An 18,695-nucleotide genomic window follows, 5' to 3' on the forward strand; every position below is an offset into this window, starting at 1 on the left:
GTATATAAAGGTATATACAGTACAGGCGTAATGTGATCAAACTTTCTTGTTCTTGTCAAAAGTCTAGCAGCCGCATTTTGTACCAACTGTAATCTTGTAATGCTAGACATGGGGAGACCCGAAAATAGTACGTTACAGTAATCGAGGCGAGACGTAACAAACGCATGGATAATGATCTCACAAGTACACATGCTAGCAGCGACCGGGCTAGGACAACATGTAAAAGCCAGGACTGGAAAACCCTCCTGCCTCGTTAAGATCTCCCGTTTGGGAACACTTTGGCTGCGCGATACAACAATGGAGGACGGAGGTTTGCCGACATTGTTCAGCAGCTGCTTCTGACAACACGTCAAACGTGTTCCACCTTTCCTGCTTCCGGGCTCGAGGAGCGCAGGGGAGATACTCCTCCAGGGCTGATGTATTTTCGGGGGCAACACTCTTCACTCCAGGGTAATTGGAGAGTCCGGCAATTAGTTGCAAATCGTGGCTTTATTGAGGTCTTGCACACAGACAATCCAACAAAACATTAGCCACTCCCCACACTCACCTACTGCTCCCTCACCTCACTCGCCCACACACTCACTGACGTCACATATTAAAGGGCCACACACACACACACATATGTTACTCACTTAACACATGCTAACCCATTTGAAGCGTCACCACTGCATTCAAGCAGCCTCTCCTCGGCGAGTCAGGCAGGGCTAAAGCAAGAACAAATGTTTTTATAGCAGCTGATTTAAATCCAAATTGCATTAAAAACTAGTTTTTGACCCACGTCTATGGTGGAAGAACAATGAGCCTATATATCCTCTCACTGCCAAGTTAGCCAGGCTGGGGAGGAAAAGAAAAGTTGAGGCTGAGTTGACTTGAAACTGTTTAATGTTGCACTTTTTATATGTAGAAGAAAAGTTTTGTCATTTTATTTAATCTGACAACAACTTGAGGCAGTTTAACGTTGATTAACGTGGATTCCGACTTAAAAAAAGATGAAAAACTTATTGGGGTGTTACCATTTAGTGGTCAATTGTACGGAATATGTACTGTACTGTGCAATCTACTAATAAAAGTCTCAATCAATCAATCAAAAAAAGCACTTTATATGTAGAAGGTTTTGTTAAGAAACCATTCTGAGCCTTATCTTATTTAGTTTTTATTTTATACATGTTGACCACATTAACCCTGGCAATGGACCCTGAGTGTACACGTATGTTAAGCCATTGTTTACAAATTTAGTAAATAAATAACCAAAAAAATTTATATTTAGTTGTTTTCCTACTGTACCGAAAATGAACCGAACCAGAGGTACCGTTACACCCCTAGTGATGGGTCAAAGGCAGAGAATAATTTGCCACATTTAGTGTGTGTGTGTGTGTGTGTCAATCATCGTTACTTTAACTTTAACATACTTGTTTTTCTGCGCTGAGGTTACGACTTGTCCAGGGTTTACACCGCCTTCCGCCCGGATGCAGCTGAGATAGGCTCCAGCGACCCCGAACGGGACAAGTGGTAGAAAATGGATGGATGGATACTTGTTTGACACCAAAAATATCAATGAAGTTTGGTTCTTTTCTGAATTTATTATGGGTCTACTGAAAATCTGAGCAAATGTAAAAGTATACATACAGCAATGTTAATATTTGCTTACATGTCCCTTGGCAAGTTTCACTGCAATAAGGCGCTTTTGGTAGCCATCCACAAGCTTCTAGTTGAATTTTTGACCACTCCTCTGGACAAAATTGGTGCAGTTCAGCGAAAGGTGTTGGTTTTCTGACATGGACTTGTTTCTTCAGCATTGTCCTCACGTTTAAGTCAGGACTTTGGGAAGGCCATTCTAAAATCTTCCTTCTAGCCTGATTTAGCCCTTCCTTTATCACTTTTGACATGTTTGGGGTCATTGTCCTGTTGGAACACCCAACTGCGCCCAAGACCCAACCTCCGGGCTGAGGATTTTAGCTTGTCCTGAAGAATTTGGAGTAGAGATGTCAGATAAAGGCTTTTTTGCCGATGTCCGATATTCCAATATCGTCCAACTCCTAATTACTGATACCGATATCAACTGATACCAGTTGCCTAATTTTGTTGTGATGCTTCACTGGATGCATTAAACAATGTAACAAGGTTTTCCAAAATAAATCAACTCAAGTTATGGAAAAAAATGCCAACATGGCACTGCCTTATTTATAATTGAAGTCACAAAGTGCAATATTTATTTTAACATGCCTCAAAACAGCAACTTGGAATTTGAGACATGCTTTCCCTGAGAGAGCATGAGGAGATTGAGGTGGGTGGAGGGGTTAGAGGGTAGCGGGGGTGTATATTGTTGCGTTCCGGAATAGTTAGTGCTGCTAGGGGTTCTGGGTATTTGTTATGTTGTGTTACGGTGCGGATGTTCTCCCGAAATGTGTTTGGTATTCTTGTTTGGTGTGGGTTCACAGTATGGCGCATATTTGTAACAGTGTTCAAGTTGTTTATACGGCCACCCTCAGTGTGACCTGTATGGCTGTTGACCAAGTATGCATTGCAATTACTTGTGTGTGTGAAAAGCCGTGGATATTATTTGATTGGGCTTGCACGCAAAGACAGTGCCTTCAAGGTTTAAAGGGGAACATTATCACAATTTCAAAAGGGTTAAAAACAATAAAAATCAGTTCCCAGTGGCTTGTTGTATTTTTTGAAGTTTTTTTCAAAATTTTACCGGTCCCGGAATATCCCTAAATAAAGCTTTAAAGTGCCTTATTTCCGCTATCTTCGAAACCACTATCCATTTCCCTGTGACGTCATACAGGGCTGCCAATACAAACAACATGGCGGTTACCACAGCAAGATATAGCAACATTAGCTCGGATTCAGACTCGGATTTCAGCGGTTTAAGCGATTCAACAGATTACGCATAAACGAAATTGAAGAAGAAATTGAAGCTATTGAGCGAATAGCTATTGACGCTATTCGGCCATAGCGTGGGTGTACCTAATGAAGTGGCCCATAGCATGGCTGCCTTATTAGCATCGCCGGTAAAATGTGTGGACCAAACGATCAGGACTTTCGCATCTTGTGACACTGGAGCAACTTAAATCCGTCGATTGGTAAGTGTTTGTTTCGCATTTAATGTGGGTATCTATTTTTAAATGTACATACAGCTAGCGTAAATAGCATGTTAGCATCGATTAGCGTAGCATGTTAGCATCGATTAGCTGGCAGTCATGCCGTGACCAAATATGTCTGATTAGCACATAAGTCAACAACATCAACAAAACTCACCTTTGTGATTTCGTTGACTTAATGGTTGCAAATGCATCTGCAGGTTATCCATACATCTCTGTGCCATGTCTGTCTTAGCATCGCCGGTCAAATGTGGAGACACTCTGGTACATTCAATGGGGGTCTGGCGGCAGATTTCTTGCCAGTGGTGCAACTTGAATCCCTCCCTGTTAGTGTTGTTACACCCTCCGACAACACACCCACGAGGCATGATGTCTCCAAGGTTCCAAAAAATAGTCGAAAAAACGGAAAATAACAGAGCTGAGACCCGGTGTTTGTAATGTGAAAATGAATATGGCGGGTGTGTTACCTCGGTGACGTCACATTCTGACGTCATCGCTACAAGAGCGATAAACAGAAAGGCGTTTAATTTGCCAAAATTCACCCATTTAGAGTTCGGAAATCGGTTAAAAAAATACATGGACATTTTTCTGCAACATCAAGGTATATATTGACGCTTACATAGGTTTGGTGATAATGTTCCCCTTTAATGGCGCTCTGTACCGCTCCCTACATCCGTGTACACAGCGCCGTTTGAAAAAGTCATGAATTTTACTTTTTGAAACCGATAATTGTGAAACCGATAATTTCCGATATTACATTTTAAAGCATTTAATGGCCGATTATATCAGATGGCTGATATTATCGGACATCTCTAATTTGGGGCGGCATAGCTCGGTTGGTAGAGCGGCCGTGCCAGCAACTTGAGGGTTGCGTGTTCGATTCCCGCTTCGGTCATCCTAGTCACTGCCGTTGTGTCCTTGGGCAAGACACCTTACCCACCTGCTCCCAGTGCCACCCACACTGGTTTAAAGGTAACTTAGATATTGGGTTTCACTATGTAAAGCGCTTTGAGTCACTAGAGAAAAGCGCTATATAAATATAATTCACTTCACTTCACTTGGAGGTAATCTTCTTTTTTCATTGTCCCATTTACTCTCTGTAAAAAAAGCAGTTCCATTGGCAGCAAAATAGGCCCAGAGCATAATACTACCACCACCATGGTTGACTGTAGGTATGGTGTTCCTGGGATTAAAGGCCTCACCTTTTCTCCTCCAAACATATTGCTGGGTATTGTGGCCAAACTGCTCAGTTTTTGTTTCATCTGACATCACATGCACACAGATAAGTCCTTCTGGAGGAAAGTTATTTGCAGATTTGGTCACATTTTATGTAGACCCAAAATAAATGTATAAAAAACCTAACTTCATGAATGTTTTTTGCTACCAACAAGTTTTATGTGCTCCGATCACTCTATCACAAAAAAATAAGAGTTGTAGAAAAGATTGGAAACTCAAGACAGCCATGATATTTTGTTCTTCACAAGTGTATGTAAACTTTTGACCGGGACTGTAACTCTCATGCTATTGCGGGGTTTAATTTGCTGTGTGCAACGGACGTGTTTAACAGGACAGTGACGCAACAGGGATGCAGTCCGACTGGTTTTGGAGGGGATTACTAGGACCCTCCCTTTAGGAGGGCAGAGTCCACCCAGGTTCTTTAATCCTAAAACCGTCTCAAATAAAGAGAGGTGACTGAAATGGAAGATGAACAATTTATTGGAAGCAAAAAGAGGAAGTAAAAACAATAGCAATACCAGCACTGGACATGCTTTTATCCTCCATGACTGCAATGCCTTGGCGGAGATCAAAACTGAAAGTTAACTTGGAGTAGGGTTAGGCTGATAAAATGATATTGATATAAATGGCGATTGACACATACCGTATTTCCTCGAATTGCCGCCGGGGCGCTAATTAGTTTAAAACCTCTTCTCACTCCCGCGCTTACCAAAGGCATGCGGTAAAGTTAGGCCTGCGCCTAAAAATTTGAGTGTGATGTAAGGATACCATCATGACAAGCACATTTAATAATTAAAAAAAACGTTATTATAATCTTGCCTTTACTTATAAATGAAGTCCATGCGCAGCTCCTTCTGATCAAAAGCATCGATAACTCGTTTATAGAAGTCTTCCTTATCTTTCTTCAGTTTTAAAAGTCTCTCTGTCTCGATGGAGATCTTCCTTTATTACCTCCTGCTTTGATTGAAAGTCCAGTTTAGAAAACTGTTTTATTTTAGATATGTAATCCTCCATGTTAAAAGTGCAAGCGAGAGGAAACAATAAACGATCGCTGCTTGTTGTCACTTCTTCTGCAGCCGAGTAGTCGCAAGAAGGATCACTAGCGCCCTCTACCACCAGGAGGCGGGAGTCATTTAATGACTCATATTTGACACACGCAGCTACGGTATATTAATAAAACATAGCTAGTTACTGTTCTTTTTAGCATATTCAATAGCTTGGACCTTAAAACCTACTGAATAGCTCTTAATCTTCTTCCCTTTATGCGATTTCTAATGATTGAAATCAGTCTCCTCCATTTTAAAAATGATGACAGGTGAAGTGTCACTCGTAACGTGACGAGTTTGACCCTGCGGAAATTCTAGACATGCGCTAATAAAAATAATATTTTGCGAAACGAGTTTGACCCGGCGTGAATCCTGAGCCGCCGGTAATGCGCTAATTATTTTGCGAAACGAGTTTGATTCGGCAGTAATTCTAGGCAGGTGCAGACTATATACCCGGCGGCAATTCAAGGAAATACGGTAGTTTCATAAAGTCACTCGCACTCTGGCAACCCGACAAAACAGGAAACGCGAAGTAATGAGAGAGACACGCTAACAGCCAATCACATGACAGTATCAACTACCAAGTGTGGTTGCGCCGTCTCGCTGTGGATTCTCTGCATGGAGTGAGAAGCCACACTTTTGATATCTTGATATATCAACTTAATAACCGAAACGTGTCTTTAGTTTTGTTGCTTATAATGCAGAAGGTGTGTCAACATCTTGACACTTTTAATGTGTCGCTTCCCAAACTACTCTGAGTAGAGTACAATAGCTTATACAACATTGCCATCTAGTGTCTCAAACCTGCAACTACCTACAAATATACTGCAATTATTATTGTGGATGCATGTTGTGTGTAAGCCTGCAGTGTCTTTGATCTCCTGCAGTCGCTAGTCCAAAGTCAACAATAACAGGTGTGTGTCCATGAGAGACTGAAGGGAGTTTTGTTGTGACTTCGCCGCACTGTCCTACGGGAGAGTCTCCAAGCCAGGGAAACAATCCAAGTTAGAATGTTTTGTATGCGAGTGAAAATAAAATTAGCTTTTCACTCTAAATTGTCTATGACTGGTTGTCAAAATCCTGCGAAGCAGACTGTTCGATGTGATCCAAAATCACAAGAGTGTCCACAGTTCTTCCCGCATCCTCCAACCATTTGTGGCAGCTTTGGGCTACTTTGAAGACTGCCAGCAACTTCCAATTTGTGGACAAACCAGAGCAACGCTTACTCCAGTCAGCAGATGTCCCGTTGTCATAATTCCCAATAGGTGGATATCTTCACGTCCTCCACTGAAAATGGTCCCCAGGCACGCAGTACTCCTTCTCCCAAGAGTCCGTCGTGTGTCCAGCAACAACCGCTGCGGCACGACAAGCAGGTTTCCCTAAACCAGGGGTCGGCAACCTGCGGCCCGTGCCAGCCGGTCACATGTACTATGCAGCCTCTGTTGATACACGAAAGTGACTGCAAGGCATACTTGCTCAACAGCCATACAGGTTACACGAAGTTGTGACATAAACAACTTTTACACTCTTACTAATATGCGCCACACTGTGAACCCACACCAAACAAGAACGACAAACACATTTCGGTAGAACATCCGCATTGTAACACAACAGAACAAATACCCAGAATCCCATGCATCCGTAACTCTTCCGGGCTACATTACACCCACCCGCCAGCACCTAACCCCGCCCACCTCAACCAACGCACGGAGGGGGGGGGGGGGGGGGGGGGTTGGTGGTAGTGGGGGTGTATAATGTAGCCCGGAAGAGTTAGGGATGCATGGGATTCTGGGTACTTGTTCTGTTGTGTTATAGTGAGGATGTTCTCCCAAAATGTGTTTGTCATTCTTGTTTGGTGTGGGTTCACAGTGTGGCGCATATTAGTAAGAGTGTTAAAGTTGTTTATATCACAACCCTCAGTGTAACCTGTATGGCTGTTGAACAAGTAGTCGTTGTAGTTGTCTAAGTGTGTCTGTGGACTCCTGGCTGGGCTGTGCTAGATTTCTGTTCATGTTATAGAGGGCGGTAAAGGCAGCGCCAACATAGCACGCCCGTATTAATTTCGAAGGGTGAAAATCAGCAGTCATTCGCGAGAATAGTTGCTCTGAAATTGGGGAGTCTCGTGGAAAGTTTGGGAGGGTTGGTGAGTGTGATGCTCTCAAACGGCATTAATTTAAAACTTGTGGGCCGCACTAACATTACATTTTCATATTAAGGTGCGGGCCGCGAGTTTGAGACCCCTGGTTAATACTTAGCACAAAGCACAAAAAAAACTGTGCAGTGTTATTTTCATTTTAAATTTCAAAAGAGTTTTGTGGCTCCCATTGTTTATTTATTTTGTGAAACGGGTCAAAATGGCTCTTTGGGTGGTAAAGGTTGCCGACCCCGGCCCTAAACCCAAGATCTTGTCGATTTGGTTGAGGCCAATTAAATAGTTCCATTGTTGATTTGGAGAGCAGTGCAAAAAGAGGCTCAGTAGAAGCATTTAAAACTCATTTGTATACTCTAGCCTTTAAATAGACTCCCTTTTTAGACCAGTTGATCTGCCGTTTGTTTTCTTTTTCTCCTATGTCCCACTCTCCCTTGTGGAGGGGGTCCGGTCCGATCCGATCCGGTGGCCATGTATCGGCTGGGGACATCTCTGCGCTGCTGATCCGCCTCCGCTTGGGATGGTTTCCTGCTGGCTCCGCTGTGAACGGGACTCTCGCTGCTGTGTCGGATCCGCTTTGGACTGGACTCTCGCGACTGTGTTGGATCCATTATGGATTGAACTTTCACAGTATCATGTTAGACCCGCTCGACATCCATTGCTTTCCACCTCTCCAAGGTTCTCATTTTCCTTGCCCTTATGTGGGCCTACCGAGGATGTGGTAGTGGTTTGTGCAGCCCTTTGAGACACCAGTGATTTAGGGCTATATAAGTAAACATTGATTGATTGATTGAAGAGGCCACAAAAAGTAAAGACAAGACAAAGCGAGCAGGAGAGGAAAGAGGAGCGTCCACCCTGGATGAGTGGCAGTGAGAAAGTGAGAAAGCATCAAGTTACTGCAAACACTGAAGTCTGCCTTCTTGGGTGTCTTTTCAGGATTTGGGCAACACGGCAGCCAGCACCTTCCTCTTCTTCCTGTCCTCCCTGGTGCTGGCCTGCATCAACCACAACACCGGAGCCGAGATCGCAGCAGTGGTGAGTCGACACCTAGCGGGCCCGGGCGGCTTGTTTTCAACGCTCATGTGTTGCAAAAAGAAGACGCGAGATGAAGGTCCTTCCAGTCCAAACAATCACTATTAGCAGCATTCTGCACAATGCTGGTGGACTTCTTAACTATTTTCACCTCGTGCCCCAACTTTCCCACTACACACAGGCCCGGGGCCCACGCAAATGTAAACACGACTTAGAGTTTACAACCGTGTGTTAATCACAAAGATGATAGTTTATTTAACAGATAAACCTTAGGCTTAGGTCAGGCTGATTAGGAAAAATAAGTACTAACCAAAAGAAGGGACTCATTAATAAGTGAAGACAAATAAATGTACATGTTGTGCTAAAATAAACAAAGTTAATTTTTAACTCAACTGTCGGTGAAAAAAGTGCAAGTGGAAATACAGCTTTACCTCTTTAGTCATATTTGTGGCGCTTAAAAACTTCCCTACTTAGGCTCTTCCGTTTGTTTGTGATTGTGGTGGAGAAGCTACTATTTCTCTTCTTTCAGCTACTATTTCTCTTATTTTACCTTCTTCTTTTAGCTGTTTATTCTCTTGTTTTGATACTATTTATTTTATTTTTACCTAATTATTTTAGCTACTATTTCTCTTTTTTACCTTCTTCTTTTAGCTATTTCTCTTCTTTTAACTACTATTTATTTTCTTTTAGCTGCCATTTCTCTTATTTTAGCTACTATTTCTCTTATTTTACCTTCTTTTAGCTACTCCTTCTCTTCTTTTAGATACTATTTCTCTTCTCTTACATTCTTCTTTTAGCTACTATTTCTCTTCTTTTAGCTACTATTTCTCTTTTAGATACCATTTCTCTTATTTTCACCTTCTTTTAGCTATTATTTCTCTTCTTTCAGCTACTATTTCTCTTCTTTTACCTTCTTCTTTTAGCTGTTTATTCTCTTTTTTGATACTATTTATTTTATTTTTACCTCATTATTTTAGCTACTATTTCTCTTTTTTACCTTCTTCTTTTAGCTACTATTTCTCTTCTTTTAGCTACTATTTCTCTTATTTGTACCTTTTTCTTTAAACTACTATTTCTCTTCTTTTACCTCCTCCTTTAGCTACTATTTCTCTTAATTTGATACTATTTGTTTTATTTTTACCTTATTGTTTTAGCTACGATTTCTCTTATTTTACCTTCTTTTAGCTACTCCTTCTCTTCTTTTAGCTACTATTTCTCTTTCAGCTACTATTTCTCTTATTTTACCTTCTTCTTTTAGCTGTTTGTTCTCTTTTTTTGATACTATTTATTTAATTTTTACCTCATTATTTTAGCTACTATTTCTCTTTTTTACCTTCTTCTTTCAGCTACTATTTCTCTTTTTTACCTTCTTCTTTCAGCTACTATTTCTCTTTTTTACCTTCTTCTTTTAGCTACTATTTCTCTTCTTTTAACTACTATTTAGCTATTTAACTACCATTTAGCTACTATTTCTCTTATTTTAACTACTATTTGTCTTTCAGCTACCATTTCTCTTATTTTAGCTACTATTTCTCTTATTTTAGCTACTATTTCTCTTCTTTTACTTCCTCCTTTAGCTACTATTTCTCTCCTTTCAGCTATTATGTATCTTATTTTAGTCTCTGTTTCTTCTTTTAGCTACTATTTGTCTTCATTGCACTATTTCTTTTCTCTTACCTTCTTTTAGCTACTTTTTCCTCGTTTAGCTACCCTCCCTCTTCTTTTAGCTACTTTTCCTTTTCATTTAGCTGCTCTTTCCATTCTTTTAGCTACTATTTATCTTCTTTCAGCTACTATTTAAGTTATTTTAGTTTCTATTTCTATTCGTTTAGCTACAATTTCTCTTCATTTAGCTACTATATCACTTACCATAGCTGAAAAACATATTTTTGGTGGTCCTTTAGGGGGCGCTCAAGGCCCAAAAATGGGTCCTATGGTAAAAAAAAAAAAACATGCCTCAGTAAAGCCAAATAGTTTATTTGCCTTTTTTTTTTTTTTACTCTAAACCTGATAATACACCTATTAACTATTCAAAATGTGTATTTTCCATCTCAGACAGTTTTATTTTATTGGTGTTGAAAGTTCCATTGCAAAGATGGCATTAGTGAAAATGACAGGACTAAGTTTTCCGCATAGAATTAGCAAACACATCACATATAGCCAGCCACATGGCTTCATGCCGATAAAATGTTGACAAAAAGGACTTGACCAAAATGTTTTGTTTATTTTAAATGGTAACAAGGATGTGCATAGATTTTTATGCATCGTCCCAGTCAGTTAAAATATCATAGTTATATAAACAAATAAATTCCCGTGGCCTGCAGTGGATCTAAACTTTGCAACTTCCAGTGGAACTTGTGACTTGCAACATAGTCCACATTTTTCAGAGGGGGTAAGGTGTCAGGGTAACAGGACAGAGTGAAATACCCAGGGACATGACTCAAATCTGAATATTAACTTTTTTAAAGAAAAAAATATAACACAAACATTTCTGAAGGATTTAAACTATATTTCATTGTAAATGCTTCAAAACAATATATTTTGTTTGTCACGTTAAAGGTAGTTTCAATTACTGTTTGTACTTGTACTATGTCATACACAACTACACTGCAAAAAGTCAGTGTTGAAAAACAAGAGAAAAATATAAAAATGAGGGGTATTTTACTTGAACTAAGCCAAATGATCTGCATATAGAATAAGAAATTTGGATTGGCAAGAATTTCCAAAACAAGTCAAATTAGCTAACTTCAATGAATCTTAAAATATCTTAAAATAAGTATATTCTCACTAATAACAAGTGCACTTTTCTAAATGGAAAAAAAAGACACTTTTTTTTTCTCTCGATATGTTGAAACATTTTCTTAAATAAGTAAATGCTAGCGCCATTGTCTTCACATAATGATACGCACTCGGCATTACATTTCTTGAAACCAGCAAACTTATACTAAAAACAAATTTATTTTTCTTAATGGAAGGCAACAAGGCAAGTTCTTGTTACTCTCGGGGTCTTCTAGTCACTCAGGCAAATCATAAGGTCTAAAAATGCATTTTCCCATCGATAACATGACATCACGCCAAGTACGTGTTTATTCAGTCATTAGTGCGCAAGGACTATATATATATATATATATATATATATATATATATATATATATATATATTAGGGCTGGGCAACGATTAAACATTTTAATCGAAGTTAATCGCACTTTTTCTCAGATTAATCGCGATTAACTGCATTGTATACACAAAGCCCAATAATGAATTCAAAAGTAGTGTGTAGTGCACCTTTATTGGAATATTCTCCCACATGAACAAAAGCGCCAAAACATTTGTTGTGCAAACACAATTTAAATCAGTCCTTGTTAAACAGTAGCAGTTAAATAGCATATTTGATGAAAATCAACTCCAAAAATGTAAATACAAACATTTAAGCTTATTGCCACTGCCAGGGTATTTAAGTTATCCTGTTTGTTATGGAAAATAAATATAATCTACATACAAATCTCTGAGCCACAATCATAACATCTGAACAGGCAATTTCTGAGCTAACAGCAGAAACATTTTTTTTTATCAGGGTTTTATGTTTAAAAAACCTATATTATAGGTAGTGGGCTGTTTTAGGGAATTTTGGATCAAATTATCCGTAGTAGCAATATTAATAATGTTGTGTTTATTCCGCGTAGTGCACTTAAAATAATTATGACCATATCTAGGAATTGATATGATGGGATTTTTCCGATTGTTTGCTTGGTGCTGTGATAAACTGAAGGCATCATATACATGGTACTATATTGTGATGTTATGAGCCAGGGAAAAAAAGAACTACCCTACCCAGCATGCAACAGGAGTGAGGAGCATGCGCGGTAGCCCGGTATAGGTTGTGTGTTGCCATGACGGCATCTTGTATGTTGTGATATGCACGCTCTGAAAGCAAACGTTAAGAACTCAGCCAACACTCCTGGTCTGCATTATTCATAAATAGACAGACAACACATATACTCCGCTGCTTCACAGGCCGCTGGATGTAGCCGGCAAAGTATTCCCATGCTAGCTAGCCGCTCTAGCAAGCACGCCTCATTCAGTCCAAAACGGCCCGATATATCCACATCCAGAATTGTCTGGCGGTCGTAAGTGATCCCGGAGTGACCACGCTGTAAGCCAGCCAGGACATTTGCAGAATTGTCCGGTATTTTTGCCAAATGTTCCATCTTTACCAAGAGCCCCTCCACGCCGGGCGACGCCATCTTGTTAAAAAAAGGCGTTAACAAAATAAAAGCATGTAAACAACATACGCAAATGTGCGATAAAATAATTGTCGTGGTTAATAGATTTATGAGTTAACGTGTAATTAACGCATTAATTTGCCCACCCCTAATAATAATATAACATAGTAGTGAATTAAGTGAATTATATTTATATAGCGCTTTTTCTCTAGTGACTCAAAGCGCTTTACATAGTGAAACCCAATATCTAAGTTACATTTAAAGCAGTGTGGGTGGCACTGGGAGCAGGTGGGTAAAGTGTCTTGCCCAAGGACACAACGGCAGTGACTAGGATGATGGAAGCGGGAATCGAACCTGCAACCCTCAAGTTGCTGGCACAGCCGCTCTACCAACCGAGCTATGCCGCCCCCATATATATATATATATTTATATATATATATATATATATATATATATATATATATATATATATATATATATATATATATATATATGTATATATATGTATGTATATATATGTATATATATATGAAAGACTTGTGATACTATAAATATACTCCTCCCCTCTTAACCACGCCCCCCACCCCCACCTCCCAAAATCAGAGGTCTCAAGATTGGCAAGTATGGGTGCACTCACAGTTCGAAATCACAAAAGTCCTTAACTTTAACAGCTGCAATGGTTAGAAATAAAATAAAAAATAAAATCCACTTCAGCTCGTCAATATTTTTAGCGTGCAGCGAAAGAGAAGGGACGTGTCGACAACGCTGTGGATACTTTCTGAATGTTTCCAAACCACAAATTGTTTGTTCTTTGCTTTCCTGGGACTCATATTAAGCTAGGAAGACAAGAAAACTGCTGTAAAATAGCTTAAAACAATACTTAAAATGCACACAAAGCTAATGATAGCATTTCCGAGCTGACAATATAGTATTTTTATTCTGCCTGTAGTCAGAACTCAGCCTCTGTGTGACATTCCTTTGCACTTTTTCTGGACAGATGGGGGAAGCATTTCCAACTTTCCAGTGTTGTGGAATGCAGCTTTATAAATAAGGATAGAAACTGTGGAAGAAGAACGACGTGCACCTGAAAAGTGGCGCCTGCTATAAATCCAGCCATTGCTGGCCAGGCCGATATATGTATGACTTTTTAACGCTTATCGCCATCGACGCACATTTCGTAGACGGCCGACAAAACAAAGCAGGATTTCTGCTTCACGAGATTGTTGTCATGTGTTTCCACTTGCGTTTATTGTCTGGGTCCTCGCTTAGGCAAGAACACTTTCTTGCTTCATAAGACGGGCGAGGCAAGTTTATTTATAAAGCACAATTTGTACACAAGGAAACTCAAAGTGCTGTACAGGAAGTTAAAAACATCATTCAAATTAAAAGCAGAAAATACAATCATCATGAGAAGAATGATATTTACTTAAGTCAATCAAACACTGTAGATAAAAAACTGTTAATGTTTAGACAAAAGTGTATATTATATATACTATTATATATATAGTATTTATATAGGTGTGTGTGTGTGTGTGTGTGTGTGTGTGTGTGTGTGTATGTATATATATATATTAGGGCTGGGCAACGATTAAAAATTTTAATCGAAGTTAATCGCACTATTTCTCCGATTAATCGCGATTAACTGCATTGTATACACAAAGCCCAATAATGAATTCAAAAGTAGTGTGTAGTGCACCTTTATTGGAATATTCTCCCACATGAACAAAAGCGCCAAAACATTTGTTGTGCAAACACAATTTAAATCAGTCCTTGTTAAACAGTAGCAGTTAAATAGCATATTTGATGAAAATCAACTCCAAAAATGTAAATACAAACATTTAAGCTTATTGCCACTGCCAGGGTATTTAAGTTATCCTGTTTGTTATGGAAAATAAATATAATCTACATACAAATCTCTGAGCCACAATCATAACATCTGAACAGGCAATTTCTGAGGTAACAGCAGAAACATTTTTTTTATAATGTTTAAAAAACCTATATTATAGGTAGTGGGCTGTTTTAGGGAATTTTGGATCAAATTATCCGTAGTAGCAATATTAATAATGTTGTGTTTATTCTGCGTAGTGCACTTAAAATAATTATGACCATATCTAGGAATTGATATGATGGGAATTTTCCGATTGTTTGCTTGGTGCTTTGATAAACTGAAGGCATCATATACATGGTACTATATTGTGATGTTATGAGCCAGGGAAATAAAAGAACTACCCTACCCAGCATGCAACAGGAGTGAGGAGCATGTATAGGTTGTGTCGCCATGACGGCATCTTGTATGTTGTGATATGCACGCTCTGAAAGCAAACGTTAAGAACTCAGCCAACACTCCTGGTCTGCATTATTCATAAATAGACAGACAACACATATACTCCGCTGCTTCACAGGCCGCTGGATGTAGCCGGCAAAGTATTCCCATGCTAGCTAGCCGCTCTAGCAAGCACGCCTCATTCAGTCCAAAACGGCCCGATCTATCCACATCCAGAATTGTCTGGCGGTCGTAAGTGATCCCGGAGTGACCACGCTGTAAGCCAGCCATGACATTTGCAGAATTGTCCGGTATTTTTGCCAAATGTTCCATCTTTACCAAGAGCCCCTCCACGCCGGGCGACGCCATCTTGTTAAGAAAAGGCGTTAACAAAATAAAAGCATGTAAACAACATACTCAAATTTGCGATAAAATAATTGTCGGCGTTAATAGATTGATGAGTTAACTCGTAATTAACGCACTAATTTGCCCACCCCTAATATATATATATATATATATATATATATATATATATGTATATGGATTGTATATATGTGTGTACGTATATGTGTGTGTTGTGTATATATGTGTGTGTGTGTGTAAATTTAAATGTATTATATATAGATAATATATAGCATCTATGCAGCAACCGCTGAATTGAATTATATTATTGTATTATATATTGTGTATATATATATATATATATATATATATTGTATATGTATAGGGTTGGGACCAAATAAGTTTACTTCTTCCCACTCCCTTTTGAGCCAATCTTGACATCTACAAAAGATTAGTCCCATGTAATATTTTCTATGTAGGTGTAAAAATAATGTGTATATATATATATATATATATATATTTCTTTTGTATTTTATGTCATTATTTTGTTTTGTTTGCATGGCTCAAAATAAACCATTCATTCATTCAAAATACAAATCCCAAAACCAGTGAAGTTGGTACATTGTGTAAATGGTAAATAAAAAGAGAATACAATGATTTGCAAATCCTTTTCAACTTATATTCAATTGAATAGACTGCAAAGACAAGATACTTAACGTTCAAACTGGAATTTATTTTTTTTTGTTGCAAATATTAGCTCATTTGGAATTTAATGTGTGCAACATGTTTCAAAAAGCTGACAGAAGTGGCAAAAAAGACTGAGAAAGTGGAGAAATGCTCATCAAACACTTATTTGGAACATTCCACAGGTGAACAGGCTAATTGGGAACAGGTGGGTGCCATGATTGGGTATAAAAACAAACAAGGATGGGGCGAGGGTCACCACTTTGTGAACAAAGGCGTGAGAAAATTGTCCCACAGTTTAAGAACAACATTTCTCAACAATCTATTATTGGGGAAATTTCGTTTTCTCGGTCCGAATAGCTCTTGATACTGGAGGCTCCCATTATAAACAATGTGAGGAGCCCTCACACCGGTGACATCATCGTCTGCTACTTCCAGTACAGGCAAGGCTTTTTTATTAGCGACCAAAAGTTGCCAACTTTATCGTGGATGTTCTCTACTAAATCCTTTCAGCAAAAATATGGCAATATCGCGAAATGATGAAGTATGACACATAGAATGGACCTGCTATCCCCGTTTAAATAAGAACATCTCATTTCAGTAGGGGCTTCACGGCGGAAGAGAGGTTAGTGCGTCTGCCTCACAACACGAAGGACCTGAGTAGTCAGGGTTCAATCCCAGGCTTGGGATCTTTCTGTGTGGAGTTTGCATGTTCTCCCCGTGACTGCGTGGGTTCTCTCCGGGTACTCCAGCTTCCTCCCACTTCCAAAGACATGCACCTGGGGATAGGTTGATTGGTCCCTAGTGTGTGAATGTGAGTGTGAATGTTGTCTGTCTACAGTAGAGATGCGCGAATAGGCAATTATCAGGGATGCACCGAAATGAAAATTTGTGGCCGAAGCCGAAACCAAATAAAATTTGAGCGCTTGGCCAAATACCGAATAATAAATGCAGTTTTTCACAACTTTTTTATATTGCATAAATAGCCTAGAATAAATTTTTAGACATGTTTTTCACATAAAGTAATTTTTTATTGATTATTGACATTTTTTTAATATTCCAGTAGCCTTTGCTTTTCAAAAAAAGCACAGTTTTTCATTTATATTAGGCCTTCAAACAAAACATGCATTCCCCAAAAAAAATAAAGTGCATTAAAGTGGATAAACCCACAACAAATGAATGATTGTCCTTTTGGCAAAAGTCTGCTTAGCCACAGTAGATATGCTAATAATGTAAACAGAAGGCTCAAGTAAATCTCAATTAAGTGTGTGCTTGTAACCTCATACACTTATACAGGTACACAACATTGTAACCTCATACAGGTACACAACATTGTAACCTCATACACTTATACAGGTACACAACATTGTAACCTCATACACTTATACAGGTACACAACATTGTAACCTCATACACTTATACAGGTACACAACATTGTAACCTCATACACTTATACAGGTACACAACATTGTAACCTCATACACTTATACAGGTACACAACATTGTAACCTCATACACTTATACAGGTACACAACATTGTAACCTCATACACTTATACAGGTACACAACATTGTAACCTCATACACTTATACAGGTACACAACATTGTAACCTCATACACTTATACAGGTACACAACATTGTAACCTCATACACTTATACAGGTACACAACATTGTAACCTCATACACTTATACAGGTACACAACATTGTAACCTCATACACTTATACAGGTACACAACATTGTAACCTCATACACTTATACAGGTACACAACATTGTAACCTCATACACTTATACAGGTACACAACATTGTAACCTCATACACTTATACAGGTACACAACATTGTAACCTCATACACTTATACAGGTACACAACATTGTAACCTCATACACTTATACAGGTACACAACATTGTAACCTCATACACTTATACAGGTACACAACATTGTAACCTCATACACTTATACAGGTACACAACATTGTAACCTCATACACTTAAACAGGTACACAACATTGTAACCTCATACACTTATACAGGTACACAACATTGTAACCTCATACACTTATACAGGTACACAACATTGTAACCTCATACACTTATACAGGTACACAACATTGTAACCTCATACACTTATACAGGTACACAACATTGTAACCTCATACACTTATACAGGTACACAACATTGTAACCTCATACACTTATACAGGTACACAACATTGTAACCTCATACACTTATACAGGTACACAACATTGTAACCTCATACACTTATACAGGTACACAACATTGTAACCTCATACACTTATACAGGTACACAACATATCCCAACGTCACCGTGATTGCGTCAAATAATTGCGTCACACGCCACTATTCGGCCTTGTTCTTAACTCATTCCACCGAAGGCCGAATGTGGCTTTTTTTGCCATATTCGGCCGAATATATTCGGTTACTGATTAATCGGTGCATCCCTAGCAATTATATTATCCCCATCACCAAAATCGTCATCCACCCGCCGTCCACCCGAACCAACTTTTTATCTGGACCGTACCCACCCGCTGAGTTACATCGGAGGTTGGCCACCTTTACGACTCACAGAGCTATTTAAAACAGTTTCATAG

At 39.0% G+C, this 18,695-nt stretch overlaps 1 protein-coding gene across 1 annotated transcript in view; it reads left to right on the top strand.

The window, feature by feature from the left end:
• Window positions 1-18,695, top strand: part of cmtm4 (CKLF-like MARVEL transmembrane domain containing 4) — a 77,606-nt gene that overhangs the window by 47,494 nt on the left and 11,417 nt on the right. Inside the window, exon 4 of the mRNA XM_061887432.1 lies at window positions 8,472-8,570. Within this exon, the coding sequence (XP_061743416.1) occupies window positions 8,472-8,570 (99 nt within the window). The remainder of the gene's footprint in view (window positions 1-8,471; window positions 8,571-18,695) is intronic.

Source organism: Nerophis ophidion, linkage group LG25 (genome assembly GCF_033978795.1).
Source record: "Nerophis ophidion isolate RoL-2023_Sa linkage group LG25, RoL_Noph_v1.0, whole genome shotgun sequence".
Lineage (NCBI taxonomy): Eukaryota > Metazoa > Chordata > Actinopteri > Syngnathiformes > Syngnathidae > Nerophis > Nerophis ophidion.